This window comes from Mobula birostris, chromosome 3, assembly GCF_030028105.1.
Source record: "Mobula birostris isolate sMobBir1 chromosome 3, sMobBir1.hap1, whole genome shotgun sequence".
In the NCBI taxonomy this organism is placed as follows: Eukaryota; Metazoa; Chordata; class Chondrichthyes; order Myliobatiformes; family Myliobatidae; genus Mobula; species Mobula birostris.
In genome coordinates this window covers 121,594,503-121,612,496 of record NC_092372.1, presented here as the reverse complement: position 1 = coordinate 121,612,496, position 17,994 = coordinate 121,594,503, and the positions used below count along the sequence as shown (strand labels likewise).

Below are 17,994 nucleotides of genomic sequence, written 5' to 3'. Positions count from 1 at the left end.
TGCTTTGATAAAGGATATTCATCTCAATTGAATGCCCAAAGGGATACTGTTCACTTACAGTGAGACAGTTACTAAATGCTGGATTGCGAACAGAAACTATGGAATGAGTGTTTCATGATACAAAGAGCACATGAAAGGAGGATCTGAGATGTCGTGGAGTAACAAGATGTTCTGATTTGCCTTCTAGGAAATAGCAGATTTTGACAATGAGTCTGAGAAAAAGCGACAGAAGGTCAGTTCTGCTATGAGTTACTTTTACCTGAGAAAATGGAGAGCATTTAACAATGAATGAAAATTGGGAAACTTCAGCTATTGGAAATCTGAAATAATGTCTGTTGGTATTGGAAATGCACAGTAGGTCAAGCAATTTCTACAGACTGAAAAAAGCAGAAATAATATTTCGCTCAGTGTGTCCCTTTGGATTTTAATTCTGTTTCTTTCTGAACCACAGATGCTGTAAACATACAAAGGGTATTTCTGAATATTGTCATCAGATAAAGTTAGGTTTAATGAGAAAAAGGGAAATAGGGAGCTTCATGGATTTCAGAACTGATGCTGAAGGCAACCAATGACAGAAACAGAATGAAATCGGAGACACATAGCCAGTCAGTTGAAGATGTCTTCCCTTCTCCTCAGCTACACAACTTTACTTCAACACTTGCTCTCTTGGCCCCTCAATTGCTCTATTTTGTCAAGACACTTGTCTGGCATTGGATGAGCAAAAATTTCTTTCAGTAGGTTTGGGAAAGTCACAGCCATCACTGTAGGTTCCCACCTTCCCTTCCCTAGCTTCTAACACCAGTATTTTCTGTTTTTATTTTGGAATTAAATAATAAATGAATTAAAATCACACAATAATATCACAAATATGATAATGTAAACATTCATTTGATAACCTATCTGCCAGCTTGCATGTATTATGCACTTTTACTCACCCAAAGTAATTCACCAACAATAGGCATCGTTTATGAAGTCTATTGAGGTATATTGTTGAAGATTGTTTAATGTCATTTCCTGTACAAAAGTGGAAGGAGAACAAAATAGTTGTTGCTCCGGATCACAAAAATAAAGAACACAATAATAATGAGAAAAACAAAACACACCATAAGTATAAATACATATGATAGCTTATATACATAGATTGAATGTATGTCCATAAGGTGACTGATGGGGAAAAAGTAGTGGTTGAATTAGTGCAGATCAGTTTTACTTTTTGGGGAAAGTAACTGTTTTTGAGTATGGCGGTCGCATGGATGCTACGCCGCCTCCTCCCTGATGAGAGTGGGACAAACAGTCCATGAGCAGGGTGGGTGGGATCCTTTACGATGTTACTGGCCCTTTCCCGGCACCTTTCTGTATAAATGTCCTCAATGGCAGGTAGGCTGGTGCCAGTGATGCATTTGGGCAGTCTTGACTGCCTGATAGGGCCTGTTGTGCTATCAAAGAATTTCGCAATGTGATTACTCGGGTGTTTGGCTGTGCAGTCATGTATGGGCAGAGTGTACAGCCCTGGGTTGCACTTGTGTTGAGGGTGATGCGAAAGGAGTGGCTGTGCACCCTAATTCAACATTTACCGTATTTTGTCTGCACTTACACAAATCTCTTTGAACAGTGAAGAGAGATGCAGTATTCTGCATTGGCTCACCTTCCCTTTAAAAAGGGTTTAATAATTAGTGGTTACTTTAGCTCTCAAGCCAGGAACTCTGTGTGGTTTAGGTATTTGGAACTCTTCCATTAGTAAGACTGTGCTTACTAACTCTGGTATTAGTCAGACTATTATCTCTGTCGAATCAAAGAACTGAACATTGCACTGATTGGCTTTAATTTGTATTTAGGCAGAGGCTGAACAAGATACATTACCAACAGAAGATGCAAATAAGTCCCTGGTTGGGGAAAAAGCAGTAGATTCACCGTTGATTGAGGACAACAAGGAAGAAAATGAGCATCCAAAGGAATCTATTGAAACAACTGATGAAGTTAAAAGACAGGTCAGGATTTTAGCTTTCATGTTGTTCTGGCTCTGGGATGTGTCAGCTATATACTCTCAAACAATAACACCATTGTACAGTATATACCTCATAAAATCATCGATTTTTTTTACAGCATAACTAACTGATAATCGGCCGATAATATTTGAACTGGCTCCTTAAAGGAAATACTCAGTTAGCCCCATCCACTCCTTATTGCCCATCACACTCCCCCAACCCTCACATTTTGCTCTGAAAACATTTCCCCTTCATTTGTTCAAATCCCCCTTTCAAAATAACTATTAAATGCCACTTTTTTGGTTGTACAGTCCAGATCAACAACTTTGCATATAAAAAAAATCTACTTAGATTCAATTCTAGCCAGCTGAAATCAGTGCAGCTTTGATTACCAGCACAGCCAAAGTGGGTAGCATCCTGAATTCATGTATTCCTGGTACGTATGAGAAACATGAAAGAGACCATGCCCATTTAAAAAGAGGTACCACTGGACAGATATTACTGAGGAGGAGTACAGGAGTGAGATAGTTCAGCTGGTGGAGTGCTGTTGCAACAAGAACCTTGCACTCAACATCAGTAAGACCAGGGAACTGACTGTGGATTTCAGAAAGGGGAAGTCAGGGGAACATGCACCAGTCCTCATCGAGGATCAGCACTGGAAAGGGTGAGCAGTTTCAAGGTGTCAACATCCCTGAAGATCCATCCTGGACCCAACATATTGAAGCAATTACAAAGAAGGCACAACAGCATCGTTAGGAGTTTGAGGGGATTTGTTATATCACCAAAGACTCGCAAATTCCTACAGATGTACCACGGAGAGTGTTCTACCTGGTTGCATCACTGTCTAGTATGGAGGGGCGACTGCCTAGGATCAGAAAAATCTACAGAAAGTTGCGAACTCTGCCACCTCCATCAGGGACACTAGCCTCCCCGGTGTTGAGGGCATCCTCAGAAGACGATGCCTCAAAAAGGCAGCATCTATCATTATGGACCGCCATCCCGTAGGACAAGCCGTCTGCTCATTGCTCCCATCAAGGGGGAAGTGCAGGAATGTGAAGGTACACATTCAATGTTCTTGGAACAACTTCTTTTGCTCCCCCGACGAATTTTTGAATGAATAATGAACCCATGTACATTATCTCAATATTTTTCTCTTTTTTTTTGCTCTTTTTGCACTATTTATTTAATTTACATTTTAAAAATATATCTCTTATCGTAGTTTTTTATTGTTATTATGCATTGCATTGTACTTGCTGCCACAAATTTCATGCCAAATGCTAGTGATATTAAACCTGATTCTGATAGGATACACCGTATATAATGGAATATGTGGCACAGTGGCATGGTGGTTAGCATAACACCGTTACGGCATCAGTGACCTGAGTTCTATTCCCACTGCTGTCTATAAGTAGTTTGTACAGTACATTCTCCCCATGAACATGTGGGTTCCCTCCGGGTACTCCAGTTTCCTCCCAGATTCCAAAAGCGTAAGGGTTAGTGAGTTAATTGGTCACATGGGTGTAATTGGGTAGTGCAGGCTCAGTGCGCTGGGAGGGCCTGTTACCATGGTGTATCTCTAAGTAACTAAACTCAATATTCTGAAGCTGCTACACAGGACTCCAGTGCACTAACCGACAATACTGTGCCAAGTGATCCCACAATCAGTAAATCAAATTAAGGTTGTGTTGTCCTGCTACATACAGTACTGTGCAAGTCTTAGGTACTCCTATACATAGTTAAGTTGCTGAAAATTTTTGCACACTACTGTATCTGTCAATGTTATGAAGAGAGTGAATTTGTAAATGTAGTTGGAGCAAAAGATATTGCAATTGGCGAGGGTGGAGCGCAGTGGGAGGGATGTGGGACAGGTGGAAGAGAAGGAGTGCCAGGGGCAAGGGGGTGGTGCAAGTGCAGACACACCCAGACTTGAGACACCAGGGAAGATCATTTGATTTTGAACCATTGGTTTATTGATCATTACAGAATGTCTCTCTGGTGCTTCCCACTCCCTCCCCCTTTTCCCAACCATGATTCTCCTCTCCCTGCCCCTTTCCAACTTTCAGTCCACAATCGAGACCTGTACCAGAATCAGATTTATCATCACTCACATACAGTATGTCAGGAATCTTTTTTTTTGCGACAGCAATACCGTGCAATATCCCATTAAAGTTAAATTGGATAGATATATGGGCTGGAGAGGAATGGAGGGTTATGGGCTGAGTGCAGGTTGGTGGGACTAGGATAGGGTAAGAGTTCGGCATGGGCTAGAAGGGCCGAGATGGCCTGTTTCTGTGCTGTAATTGTTATATGCTTATATATGGTTAATACATACGTCCTAGCTATATACAGTATATGTGGCTAATACTTTATAGTACTGTATAGCTATAAATGATTGTGGACAATTGAATTAGGAGAAAGTGGCTCCAAGAATATCCTTACACTTGATGCTTTTGTTCTATCTGCATATGAATACCAAAGTCAAGGTTGCAGTGATGGTAAGTGATCGACCACAGCCTCCCCAGGACCGTGCTGCTGTCGAAGGAAGTCTTTAACTAACTTGGTTTCACCCTACAGTGGATACAGTGAAGTCAGGAGGACAGGAATGGTGCCATCAGTAGTGTTGACATCCAGTGAATCATTTGGAGACATACCCCTAGGCCATGACGTGGGAAATTGTCCATAATTGTCTGCAGTTGTCAGGAGATAGAGTCTGGTTAGTTACTGCACCACAATCTTCCCTTTGTCATCAACATAGAGGAGGAAGGTAGCACTGGTAGTGTATCAAGTGGCAGTTGTCCTCATCTTCACCATTGCTTAGCTTGACTTTCACTGGAACCACCTGGCTCCAGATCCCGTTTCACAACCATGGTTCCCACATGACAAAAGAGATGAAATCCAGAAATACACTTTGTGGGCAAACTTGGCATCAGGTCGTCCTGATAAAACTGAAGTCAGTGGGCGTCAGAGAGAAAAATCTCTGCTGAATAGTCAGAACATCATACATTGCACAAACAGAGAGACCATGGTGTTGATCTCACCTCCAGGATGCCTTACCCCAAGCACGTTCAGACTCCTCAACAATGATATTCCTTCTGTGACAAAGTCAGAAGTGGGGTTTCTCCACTTTTCTGGATGTGACCTTTTATATGACAATGCGAGCATCTTGATTGACACCCTGTTTAACAATTACATGAAATGTTTGTCTAAAATATTGGCATTTACTGATGATGTATGTAGTAAGACTGGATGAGGGAGAAATAAGGGATTTCAGGTCAATGCTGGAGTTTTGTATACAATTTTGTTTTCTTTGCCTGCAGAGAGTGTACTTGCTTTAGAAGGAGTGTAGTGAAGGTTCACCACACTACTTCCTGGGATGGTGAGTCTGACACATGAGAGATGGACTGGACTAGCCTCTGTTCTCACATTGAAAAGAATGAAGGTTCAATAGGTTACGTATGAGGATGTTTCCCTAAATTATGAGTTTAAAATTATAGATCCTAAATCTCAAAATAGAGGATGATATTATGCCTGAAATAAGGAAAAATATTTTCACTCAAAGTGTGGTGAATCCCTGATTGAGCGAGATGTAGGGTTTATTCAAAACTGACTGATAATTTTGGAGATTTGAGAAATTGCCATCTATGGATGGGATGGGACAGGAAAATGTTGTTGATGTAGAAGATCAGCTACCATCTTGTTGAATGATTGAACAATCTCAAGGGGCCTACTCCTGCTCCTATTTCCTGCCTTGTACATTCATTGCTGATTCCAGAATGCTCAGTTCCATTCAAAACTTAACCAGTCCCTGCCTGCACTTAACAAATCTTAGATAATACTTGGGCATTGGTTGATTGTTGGTATACTCATAAAATTCAATTACCCTGACATTTTATGTTTGGGGAATTGACTTAATCAGCTGCCCAGCCTTTCTCTGAGTGTTAACAGCATTTAAGGTGAGAAACACCTTTGTGTTGTATTGGCCTTCAGCAATCAGCTTGAAGCTGACCGCCTGCAGGGAATCATGTCAGGATGCTCCCTCTGGATGGAAATGGATTTGGTAAGCACGGGGGCAGGTTGGTTCATGGTAGATTCAGTCCAATACGGTAGGGTGTACAGGATATAGAAGATATACCGAATATGCTATGTAGAATGGCAGATTTACAATGTTGCAGTAGCCTTGGACATATCTACTGCTGTTGCTGAATATTTTGCGTGTTATCTCTTTGTGCAGGTGGAAAGCCCCAGCAGCAGTGAGATCTGCTACCTGTGTAAGAAACGGGTCTACGTGGTGGAACGCCTCAGTGTTGAGGGCCACTTCTTCCACCGCAGCTGCTTCTCCTGTCACCAGTGCGGTACCACCCTGCGCCTCGGAAGCTACGCCCTTGATAGCAGAAATGGCAAGTGCTCTTTCTTTCACTTTGGTACTTACTGTGATGAAGAAATCACAGTCCTTTCCTTGTCAGGTCAAGTAGAGTGCTGGAATGCTAGAGTTGTGGTCCTTCTGCCATGTCTCAGCGGAACCTTGAGGTGTGCTACAATTTTTGAGTTTTTGAAAACATTTAGAGAGTCACATAACCATATTTTAGCAGCTCATTTGCATCTCTGTTCTTTAGAGTCTAATTATACCGATTGTGTGGGGAAGTGTAGAATTGAATTTGTTAAAAAAAGTAATTTCCTTTCTTCTCTTAGGCAAGTTCTATTGCAGTGTTCACTACACCAGTTCCGAAAAGAGAATTGAGGATGAATCAGATTCAACTGCAAATAAAGTAATGAAATCATTTTTATATTTTTTACTAGAGTGTTCTTACTCATTTTCTGCTCATTTTGTATCTGTTTCATTGATTTTATAATATAATCAGATTTACTGTGTTTTGCAATATTTTATTTGTGAATAATACTACATGATGACAATCTACTGTTATATATTTATTCTCTTGCATTCCTGTCATTGTTTTGACACTACTTTTACTTTTGTAAAGTGAACTCTTTACAAATTTAGACTGTTACTCTGTCACGAATGTTGTTTCAGATGATGAGGCCTGTCAGTTCAGGATGGAGACATGTCCTGGACCTGATGACATGCCGAATCTATACAAACTTCTATGAAAGTTCTAAGAAAGTCTCTACAACTCTATTATTTATTTACTTTTCAAAGTTATTTGCATGATTCATCTTCTTTAGCACATTGATTGTCAGTTTGTTATTTATAGTTTTTCATAAGCTGTATTCTATTTCTTTATTTTCCTGTAAATACCTGCAAGAAAACAAATCTCAAGGTGACATATACGTACTTTGAAATCAATTTACTTTGAACTTTGTATCTGAGGAAGATGCTTGTCTTTAAAGAGGAACTGAAGAGCATCAGTGTAGAAGGGGAAGGAGTCTGTTGTCCACATAGGAAACAATGACTTGGGTATAACGAAGATAAAGGATCTGTAAGGAACTGGAGTTGTAAACTAGGAATAGAGTGCTAAAAATCTCCGCATTATCACTGTGAGCTATGTACAGATCACACAGATCAGAGAGCTGAGTGCTTGATACAGAAAAAGAATGTTTTGATTCTTGGATCATTGGCACTGGTACTGGAGAAAAAGAGTCCTGTCATCTCAATGTGGGATAGGTTTCACATTGACCTGTCTGGGCATGTGTCCTGGCAAAGATCTTAGGCATGTATCTAGGATGCCTATGTAAAGGTCTTAGGCACGTATCTAGGATGCCTCAAAATTTTGCCCAGTACTGTTTTTGTCAAATTCGAGCACAGAGCAAGTTTAAATCTGGCGGGGGTAAAAGATGTTGAGAATAGTGAGGATGGAGTATTGCAGGAAGAGTGTGGAACAGGTGGCAGAGGAGGAGTGCCAACAGCAGGAGTGGCATGGGCACCAAACCCCGAGACACCAGGCAAGGTCATTTGATCCCAAACAATTGGTTTATTGGTCAATACAGAATGGCTCTCTGGTGCTTCTCACTCCCTCCCCTCTTCCTTTCCCTTTTCCCAACTATGATTCCCCTCTCCCTGCCCCTTCTCACTCTCAGTCCACAATAGAGACCCATATCACCATCAGGTTTATCATCATTCATGAATGTTATGGAAATTCGAGTTTCTTTTGCAGCAGCAGTACAGTGCAACACACAAAAATGCTATAGTACTGTGCAAAAATCTTTAGGCACCCTAGCTATATATATGTGCCTAAGACTTTTGCACAGGACTGTAAGGCTGCAGAAATAATTTAAACTAAATAGTGACTGGAAGCGAAGAGGGATTAGGTGATGAGGATTTAGAAATTTATAGATTTACAGTAATGCAGATGCTGGTTTCTGTGAGAGCATCAGGACACTAGAAAGCATTGAACCACATAGCTTCACATCCCTCATTTAAAATCAATGTTCCTGTTCTCCTTTGACAGGATGCTGTGGATGGGCAAATGGAGTGGTGCAGTACTTTGGAGAAGATTGAAGGTAAGTGACAGTCAACACTGGGGAGTGTTTACTTGGGTAACCAGTCATTTATTTAAGACATTAATGACTTCAGATTTGTGTGCAAGCATCTGCCAAATGCAGCATGGTAGCCTCGTGGCTTACGGTACCAGGGACCCAGTTTAATTCCCGCCAGTGTCTGTGAGGAGTTTGTACGTTCTCCCCATGGCTACATGGGTTTCCTCCGGGTGCTCCGGTTTCTTCTCACAGTCCAAAGACATACGGGTTGGTAGGTTAATTGGTCATTATAAATTGCCCTGTGATTAGACTAGGGTTAAATCGGGGGTTGCTGGGTGGTGCAGCTCGAAGGGCCGGAAGGGCCGATTCCACGCTGTATCTCAATAAATGAGAAAAATGATGTACCCCTTCCCTAGGATTGTCCACCAGCAGAATGCACATTTGATAATGTTCACAAAGATGATTGCTATTGAAATAATAGCGCAAGTATAGACTAGGAGAGGGATAATATAATCAGATGGGGAAGATTTTACAGGTACTACCTAGATCTCAGAATGACAGAAATGCTACAGAGCAGGAGGAGGCCAATCAGCCCATCCAGGCATTTCTAATACAATGTAGGAGCAATCCAGCTCATCCTACTGACCTGACCTCTTCCCCCCCAGCCTTCCTTTTCCTGACCTCTCTCCCTACCCACCTTTTTCACCCTTCCAGCTAATCCTTGTTTGAATCTCACTACTGAGTTTGCAACTTGTAGTCCCCCAGATATGAAGCTCCTTCACTGAGGAAAATAAGCCCATCTTCTCCGGTCTATCCTTGTTACTATCTCTGAATTATTCTAACAAATCCTGTCTGGACCCTCTCCATGTCCTTTGTGTCTTTACAATAGTACACAATACTCCTTTTGTGGCCAAAATGGTGTTTTTTTTTATAAATTCTCACTTAAGTTTCTGTTTATAAAACACACAGTCCCAAATTACGTTTCAACAGTTTTCTTAAATGTCCCAGCCATATATGATAAGGCCTTGTGTGTCTCAGTAGCCATATTTCATTCTGAAAACTTTCCTGGTAATATCTTGGAACTATTTTATTGCATTGACATGTTATATTCATGCAAATTGTTGTAGTTGTTTAGGTAAATTGACTTTTTCATTGAAGGAGGCATATGGGATGCTTGCAATTGGGGTATTCACTGTGGCATAGCCATGGTCACACCTGGGGTAGTGTGTGTAGTTCTGGTTGCCATACTTACAGGAAGGATGTGATTGTGCTGGACAAAGTGCAGAGGGGATTCACTATGCTGCTGGTTGGAATGGAGCTTTTATAAAGCGAATATTGAAAGGCTGAGTTTGTTTTCCAAGGAGCTGAAGAGGGTGAGGTGTGATCTTATAGAGGTATTCAGTCCTGCGCAAAAGTCTTAAGCACATATTTGTCGCTGGAGTGCCTAAGACTTTTGCGCAGCACTGTAAGCTGTTTTTATATCATTTCCTGCATGAGTTAATTTTGATTTGATTTGAAGCACACGGTGGAAAGACATCCATCCACCTCTTTATTTGCCCTTGTTCAAAGAACATTTATTATCAAACTATATATAAGTTATACAACCTTGAGATTTGTCTGCTTACAGGCAGCCACAAAACCTGTAAGCAATATGTGTGAGTCTTAAGGTTTTGTTGTAAACATTTACTAGGTACACTATTGTGCAAAAGTCTTGGGCGCTCTTGATATATATATTTGTCAGATTGTTGCACAGTACTGTATAAAATCATGACGGGATAAATAGACTAGATAGTAAAACATTTTTCCATAGTGGAGGTGTCTAAGACAAGAAGGTTTGAGCTGGGAGGTTTAGAAGGAATCTGAAGGAGTATTTTTCTCACACAGGGGGTGGTAGAAGTCTGGAGTGCACTGCAGGAGGCAGGTATTCTCCTATAATTTATGAAGCACCTAGACAAGTAGTTAAGTTACCATGGTGTAGATGCCTGTGGGTCTGATAGAGGTAGCTGGGATTAGTGCAGAGAAGTACAATAGTAGACCAAGGGGTCTGTTTCTGTGCTGCTTGACTCTACGATTCTGTGACAATGTAGGGAGCCATGGCACAATAAAACCTAACACTAGATTGTCTACTCATGTTCATAGATCACATGCCAACAGTGGATAAAACTGAAGAGACTGGCTTTGATAAAGACCAGGAAAAGAAGCTGACGGAAGGCAGTGAGCAACATGATGAGGACACAGAATCAGCAGGAAAATGTTAGTCCAGCAACACTGTAGTCGTTTACAACACACTGAAGGAATGAGGGATAAAAATTAAATAATCTTGATATTTCTGTAATAAAACCAGAAAGTGTTAAAATTACTCATCAGTTCAGGAAGCATTTGTGAAAAGAGATACATTTATCATTTCAGTTAAAGATCCTGCATCAGAACTCAGATCAGGCAACGTCTGTGCAATGAAAAAAACGAATTACTGTTACAGGTTGAAGACCCGCCATTGATTCTGCTGCCCAATTCTGATGTATGGTTAATGGTTAATTATGTTTTTCTTTCCGTGGTTTCTGCCTAACTTTCTGAGTATTTTCAATGCTTTCTCTTTCTGGTTTAGATATTCAGAATTATATTTCGATGATTCTCTTGGTATTTCTGTGTCATAATCTTTCTCCAAGAGCTGATTCTTTTTGCCTTGTACTCACTGAAACTCCTATATATTAAAAGAAACTGCTGAAGGTATACTTGGGGAAGTAAGCAAACATAAGAAAGCAGGGCCATAAATATCTTTCTATCCTGTCCATTCTCTGTTACGGAGTGCAGTGATTTTAAAATTGAAATATAGAAAATATCTGAGTATGCTCATAACACAAATAAGGATAAATGTTGAGTACTAATAGCAAAATCATTTGATGGCACCTTGCAAGCCTGCAATCTCTAACTGCTTGAAAGGCCAGCAGATACATAGAAGTGCTATCATCCCCAAGTTGTATATTATCTTATTTTTTCCTTCACTGTGGTGAGTCAAAACCATTAAATTCCTTTGCAGTTAACACAGTGAACCTGCTTTCACCGTATAGACCTTTTGTTATTCAGCTCAAGGTCAGATTTTCATGGCAACTCTGTTTGAACAATGAATATACCCTAAGTCCTGGTCATGTTAGCGATGCCCATTTCCTTATTATTTTAAAATTGTACTCTTAATTTGTTCATGCATAATAAGCAATGAACCATCTTGTAAACGAACCACTGAGATGAATCTAGTTTGCTTTGAAAATTTGACTGATCTAACCACTATATAGCAACCAGTCCATGTGGTGAAGGCAGCGTCACTGTGTTAGTTGCAAGGACCTTGACTCAACTACAGTGAAAGAATAATGATACCTTGTCAACCTAGTGGAGCAGGTTAATGGATGGCACTAGCTTCATACATTTGTAACCATCTCATTGTCTCCATACTTTACTGAGCAGATTTTCAGTCTGAAGTACATCGTGTCCCAAATGTCAGATAAATTCGTATGGGAACTCACCATCCTGGTAACTAAACATAGACCAATGCATGCTCTAGCATTCACTTTAATCTAAATGTTGTAGAAAATAAAAACAGCCTGAAGCCAGAGTCTTGCTCTCAACCGAGACCAATAGATAGCTTTTATGTTTCTGTGGATGGATTAGCTATATGGGCCAAATTGCTCCTGACTTATCCTTGCAACTTTCTGAATTTTGTCTAAAAGAGGAATGACAAAATGCAAATAAGGCTAAATGGGACAATTTAAACTTTAGAAAGTGCCTAGACTAGGGGATCTTTTATAACCTACTGAAGAAAACCTGTCTATTTACTGGTGATCCCCCTACTCTGTCAGAAATGTCATCTCGGAATCTAGTTGAAAGTCATTCTATAGTTTTCTTAATAGAATGGGAGAGTCCTCTAATAAAGCTTTCCCATTTATGGACATGTAGATGATAGCATTTCAGTGAACTACTGTATATACCCATATCTTCACCAATAATCATTTTGCTTTTATTGTCACAGATGTAGAGGAAGATATAGATGAAGGTCTTCATGATTTGGGAGAAATTATAAAGCCAGGGGATGAAGAAAACAAACTCAAAGAAAAAGGTTAGTGCAACAACTTTAGAAGTAAACATCTTACTCATTTTACAATGCATGGAGGAATCTGGATGAGCATCTTCAACTCCAGGTTAGGATTTTTGGACCAGTGGTGGACAAGTATGACGATTGTCGTTAGCTGAAGGTTTAGTTGCTATGCAGTGAGTTCTACACAGCACTCTCCATTGCAATAATTATATGAGGAGCAAGTTGAGGGCGGAAAGGAGTTGAGATTTGAGGCTTTTGTCACCAAAGTATCCACATCATGAGACGTACGTTGGGATAAAGGTATAGTTTTGGTATATTCCTCTTAGAAATTTCTATAAGAGTGCTTGAAAGCCTGATCTCAGTTTAGAGATTATCCAGAGAAGATAAGATGGTTAAAGATCCAGGACTGTCAAGAGCAGCATCGGTGTTTGAAATTGTTCTTGTTGCAACAAGGAGATTTGAGCAAAGGTTAGGCAACGTCTTCTGAGCCAGGAAGCTTGGAGAGTTTTTTAAATGATTAACTTTCAAAGCACCCAGCACTTCAATTGAAAGCCTTTGTTATGCTTGCAAATGCTATCCTAAACAATACTGGAGAGAAATGGGATGACATTTGGCATAGAGAAATTACTTAGACAGGAGGTGAAACAGGTGGATAATTCTCCGGTTGGCCATTCATCTTGCTGCTGATGGTGAACAATGTTGACCTCCTAACTTTGCCAATACTCAGGCTTCTCCATTCAGAGGAACTTTGTTTATAAGAAATAATATTTTCACAGGAAGAGCAGGCTCCATCTGAAAGCTAACTTGCTTTCAGAATGACGAAGTGCCACATGACAATATTACACCATAACCACTATATGTTATACTGGAAACAATATAGGATCACCATTACGTTATTGTTTACTCCATAAACAATACACTATCAAACCAGCATACCTTAAAATTATTGCCACTGTATTCTGACATAAGAGTATGTTTTAAACTAAAACGAACAGTTTGATCTACTGACTCAGACTGGATACCAAAGTAATAAGATGGTAAGGTAACTATAGTGTACACAATTAAACACAAGAAGTGTAGGTTCAAAGCTGTCATTAATCTACAACTGTATCCTTTACTGGATTGTATACTTATATTGAGTTTTAAATAAGTACTTCTGTGTATCAAAGTCTAAAGATCTCGAACCAATGAGTTATCGATAAAGCTAGGTGAAGGGCACTGAAACAATCTTTCTCATAAAAACACTTGACCACCAATACATTTCTGAGTGAATTCCCCTGAATGTTTTAAAGATTTTATCATTTAAGATTAAAGATACTGTGTTGGATGTTTTCCTCCATTTTGTAAGTTATTGGAAAGAATGCTCCCATTTTATCTATTAAACATTTTTTACCTTATGTATACAATTATTATGGAAAACTACATTGAACCCACATGCTTGCAGAGCTAGATCCTTGTAGGTTAAATTAGATAGTGAAAAGATGCATTGGATTGTGAAAAAAAAATCAAACAATCTTGAAGCAAATTAATAGTAGGTATCCATTATATTACAGCAAGGAAAATAATTTCTATATTTGATTACTATGGCCAATTTTAAGGGCATCTTTTGATCTGTTGGGAGATGTGTTTCTGTTAAGTACACATAGACAGAGAAAAGTAGAATTAAAGTAAGCAGTTGCTGACTTTCCGTCAGAACTGCCAGCTCTGATATAAATTGGTTATCTGAAATGGTTAAGATTGGAATTGAGTCCAGAGGGTTGCAACATGTCGAGTTGCAAGATGATAAGTTTTTCCTTGAATTTGCATTGAGCTTTGTTGGAACAGTGTAAAAGGCCAAACACAAAGAAGACAGAGACACAGTTGGGTGGAGTGGGAGTGTATAGCTTTCCAAGCTGCACAGTACATTGAGGAGTACATGGAACAGTCCCTGTTCCAGTCATACTCGGGATCTCCCCTTTCATTTTTTAATGACTGCATTAGTGCTGCTTCCTTCTCTCATAAAGCATTTGAAAGTTTCATTGCTTTGGGTGCCAATTTTAAGCCTGCTGTCAGTTCCACATAGTCCTTCCCTTTCTTCAACTCTCTGTTGCCATCTCAGAAGATAAATTAGCAGCAAGTATCTATTATAAACTCAGAATCCCGAGATTATTTTAACTACACTTCCTCCCATCCTCTTTCTTGTAAGTAATATGTTTCATTCTTTCAATTTACCAGCTCTCCCATCTTTGTTCTGATAACTTGCAGTGCTTCTGAGATGCCTTCCTTTTTTATCAACTGGTTCCTTTTCACAGTTTCCAACCATGACTTCCAATTCCTGAGCTTAGTTTCTAACCCCCTCTCCTCTCACCCAGAGCAAGTACAGAGATGTTTTATCATCAGCTTCAATCTATTAGCCTGCAATACAATGGGATTTCACTTTGTAAATTCTGCCACCTTTAGGTAATGCTGCATCTTCCCCTCACCTCCATTTTCAACATTCTGGAGGAACCACTGTCTCTGTGACTCCTTCCTCATCAACCTTCAGAAATACCCACTCCCCTTCTCACGGTTCTTTTTTTGTGCAACTGCAGGAGATGCAGCTCTAATCCTTCTACCATCCAGGGACCAAACACCCCTTACGGCTGACATATCAATTCACTTCTTTTTCCATTCTAGTGCAGTGCATTAAGTGCTCATGTTGGATTAACTAACTGCTGCTTTATGGAGCATATATGTTCATTCCACAGTGGGCTTCTAGTTCCCCGTCACTTGAGTTCTCCATCCCAACCAGTTCCTCGCTTCTCTGTCTTTGGCATCACAATTCATTGCACATAGGCCAAGGAATGCCTCCATATGTTTTAGCAAGCCATGTGGCATGCTTCAGGACTCAATGCTAAATTCAGTAATTTCAGATAACCAGCCAGTACAGCTTGTATCTAAATTCACCAGCATTTTGTGCCACTCAGTTTTACTGTTTCTCCCCCCATTCATGTTCTTATATTTATACTGGATCTGGACAGATCACTGGGATTATAAACTTTCACCACTCCTCCCTTCCACAGCACCACCATCACCATATCTGTCATTCAGACACTGTTGTCGATTCGCCCTTTGTTCTCTCCTCCCTGCTCATTTTTCTGCTGCTGAAAACATCTTTCATTTCTAACATTTCCTAATTTAGATGAACCTGAAACATTAACTTTGTTTCTATCTCTGTGGATGTTGCCCAACTGTTAGGTGTGGGTCCTGTTTTCACAGCATACAACTTGCTCTCGTTTGAGAATGCTGCATTATGAAATTTTCTGTTCCCTTTTCTTGGATACCACAGTACATAAAACATCGCTGGTCACTAAGGTGGGCAGATACTCAGTTTCCTGCCAATTGTTGCATGGAGGAATGTCTAAAAACAATCCAGTAGGACCCTCCCAATTTACAGAGATCTTCACCTCCACACATCTCTCCCTGTGGTACACTAATTTAGTGCGTGAGCAATTATAGTTGAAAACATACAACCTTCATCACTCAGTGGTTGTATCACTCAGCAACCCCACCACCGTGGCTGCTCATTTTTCCATAAGGATAATTGTTTGAAACCGCATGAGAGTATAAAGTAAATTTCCCCTAATAAGTATCATCTACCTTTGTGATAAGGTCCTTTTGAAAGTACAGAACATAGCAGAGTGCCTGTCATGAGGCATCTTCCATCACCTGGCAGGAACCCATCACAAATCATGGATCAGGTACTACCCTTATTGTTTTACTCTTGCTCTTCTCTCACTTTCCAGTTGACTTTGCACTAGCAAATGTTCAACATTAGAGTGTGGCCTGGTAAAATATTTTACAAGGCAGCATATGAGATTTGTGACCGCGGTGATGTGATTGATGAAACGATGTGGAAATGACTGTGAATGTATTACTAACACAACTAACTAAAGCATCTGTATTCAGGTCTCCCCTGGTTAACAAGGGGGCTCGATTCCTAAATCGCTCTTCACTCTTTAAAACTATTCAATTGTGGGTGCTATTAACTGCCTCGGGTGGTAATCACAGAAGTCCTTTGGTAATCACAGAAGCCCTTTGATGGAGTGGATGTTCATGATCAGGGGAGACCTGTTATTACTTACTTCGGCTGTTAGCTATTTGTAACAATGTTTACAGCTTGTTATAATGCACCATTTGTTTTGTGCCAAAGCAGCTAAGACCATGAGACAGAGGAGCACAATTATGCTATTTGGTCCAATGAGTCTGCTCTGCCATTCCATTATAGCTGATTTGTTATCCCTCTCAATCCCATTCTCCTGACTTCTAACCATATCATTTGATGCCCTGACTAATCAAGAACCTATCCACCTCCCAATGACCTGACCTCCACAGCCGTCACTAACTGCATTGCTACATTGACAACTTGGGCTGCACCCTTCCACAGGCATTCCCTCTGTTCTCTCCACCACCCTACCCCTCTCCAGCACCATCAAACACTCTTGCTTTACTACCTTTCCCGTTCTGATGGAAGGTCCTTGACTTGAAACTTTATCCTGGTTTCTCTGCATTTTGATAATGCTTCTCCAGCTTTCGCTACTTCTGTTGTAAAATTGAGGTTCCACTCCCAGAGCAATGTATACGCCTTTATATTCCTCTAAATTTTCATTGCCCTCTTTTACTTTTCCTCTCATACAAGCATATATCACCAACAGGTGCATCCAGAGGAACTGTGATTTCTTATTGCACAATAATGTACTATAGCAGTGTATGACAGAGTAAGTTATTTATAGGGTTGATTTGTGACAGAGATGCTGGAGCAAGTTGTTTCACTTCTGTCCATTTCTTAATAAGGCGACAATGTTATTTTTGATCATCTCCAGTCTTAGTGGAAGACCCCATTCTAGAATGTAGGCTGCGCACCAAAACATCAAAGGGAGACTACATCCCCAAAGTGACATTTGGTGTTGTTGTAAGATGGCTGCAAATTGAGTGTGAATTACATGTGTGCTTTCAAAAGGAAGTATACCAAGCTGAGTGTCATTGTAATCCTAACTGGCAATAGGGCTAAATATTAGGACTTCATCAGTGTTACATTTTTGTTAGGGTATCTCAGTCTTCAGTTTCTTTCTTCTTGCTCATTATGTACTCATGTAGTATAATGTATAATATACCTGAGCAAGGTGTTATCGTTTGGAGACCCTCACATCTTGCCTTTTAAACTTCAATAATCAAGAGTAGAAACAATATCACTGTCACAGTGCTATTGTTTCTCCTTTTGGTCATTGAAGTTTTAATTATGCTTGCCATAAACCCCTGCTATAATCTCAAACCATGGAGCAATTTACTCTCTGTAATCCTTACACCTTCCTGCAGTTTCAGTTTTGAACACCTTGTTAAAAAAACTCTTTATCTCCTTTGTCATCACTCTACCATGTTCATCCTTGGTAGAATCTGGTACAGTGGATCTTGGGCCTCAACTCTCCACTGACAGCTACACAATCCTTTAAGCTCCAATGTTGGAAACAGAAA

General features: G+C 40.1%; 1 protein-coding gene across 4 annotated transcripts in view; it reads left to right on the top strand.

Annotated features, from left to right (window-relative positions):
• The window catches only part of LOC140195246 (F-actin-monooxygenase mical1-like), a 174,178-nt gene that overhangs the window by 108,398 nt on the left and 47,786 nt on the right, over positions 1-17,994 (top strand). For 2 of the 4 annotated variants that reach the window (XM_072253279.1, XM_072253278.1), the window contains 8 exons: positions 188-232; positions 1,836-1,988; positions 6,217-6,382; positions 6,675-6,751; positions 8,390-8,441; positions 10,557-10,670; positions 12,439-12,525; positions 16,135-16,223. In XM_072253279.1, coding sequence (XP_072109380.1) covers positions 188-232; positions 1,836-1,988; positions 6,217-6,382; positions 6,675-6,751; positions 8,390-8,441; positions 10,557-10,670; positions 12,439-12,525; positions 16,135-16,223 — 783 coding nt within the window. The remainder of the gene's footprint in view (positions 1-187; positions 233-1,835; positions 1,989-6,216; positions 6,383-6,674; positions 6,752-8,389; positions 8,442-10,556; positions 10,671-12,438; positions 12,526-16,134; positions 16,224-17,994) is intronic. The other 2 variants (XM_072253280.1, XM_072253282.1) reach the window with 2 other exon arrangements.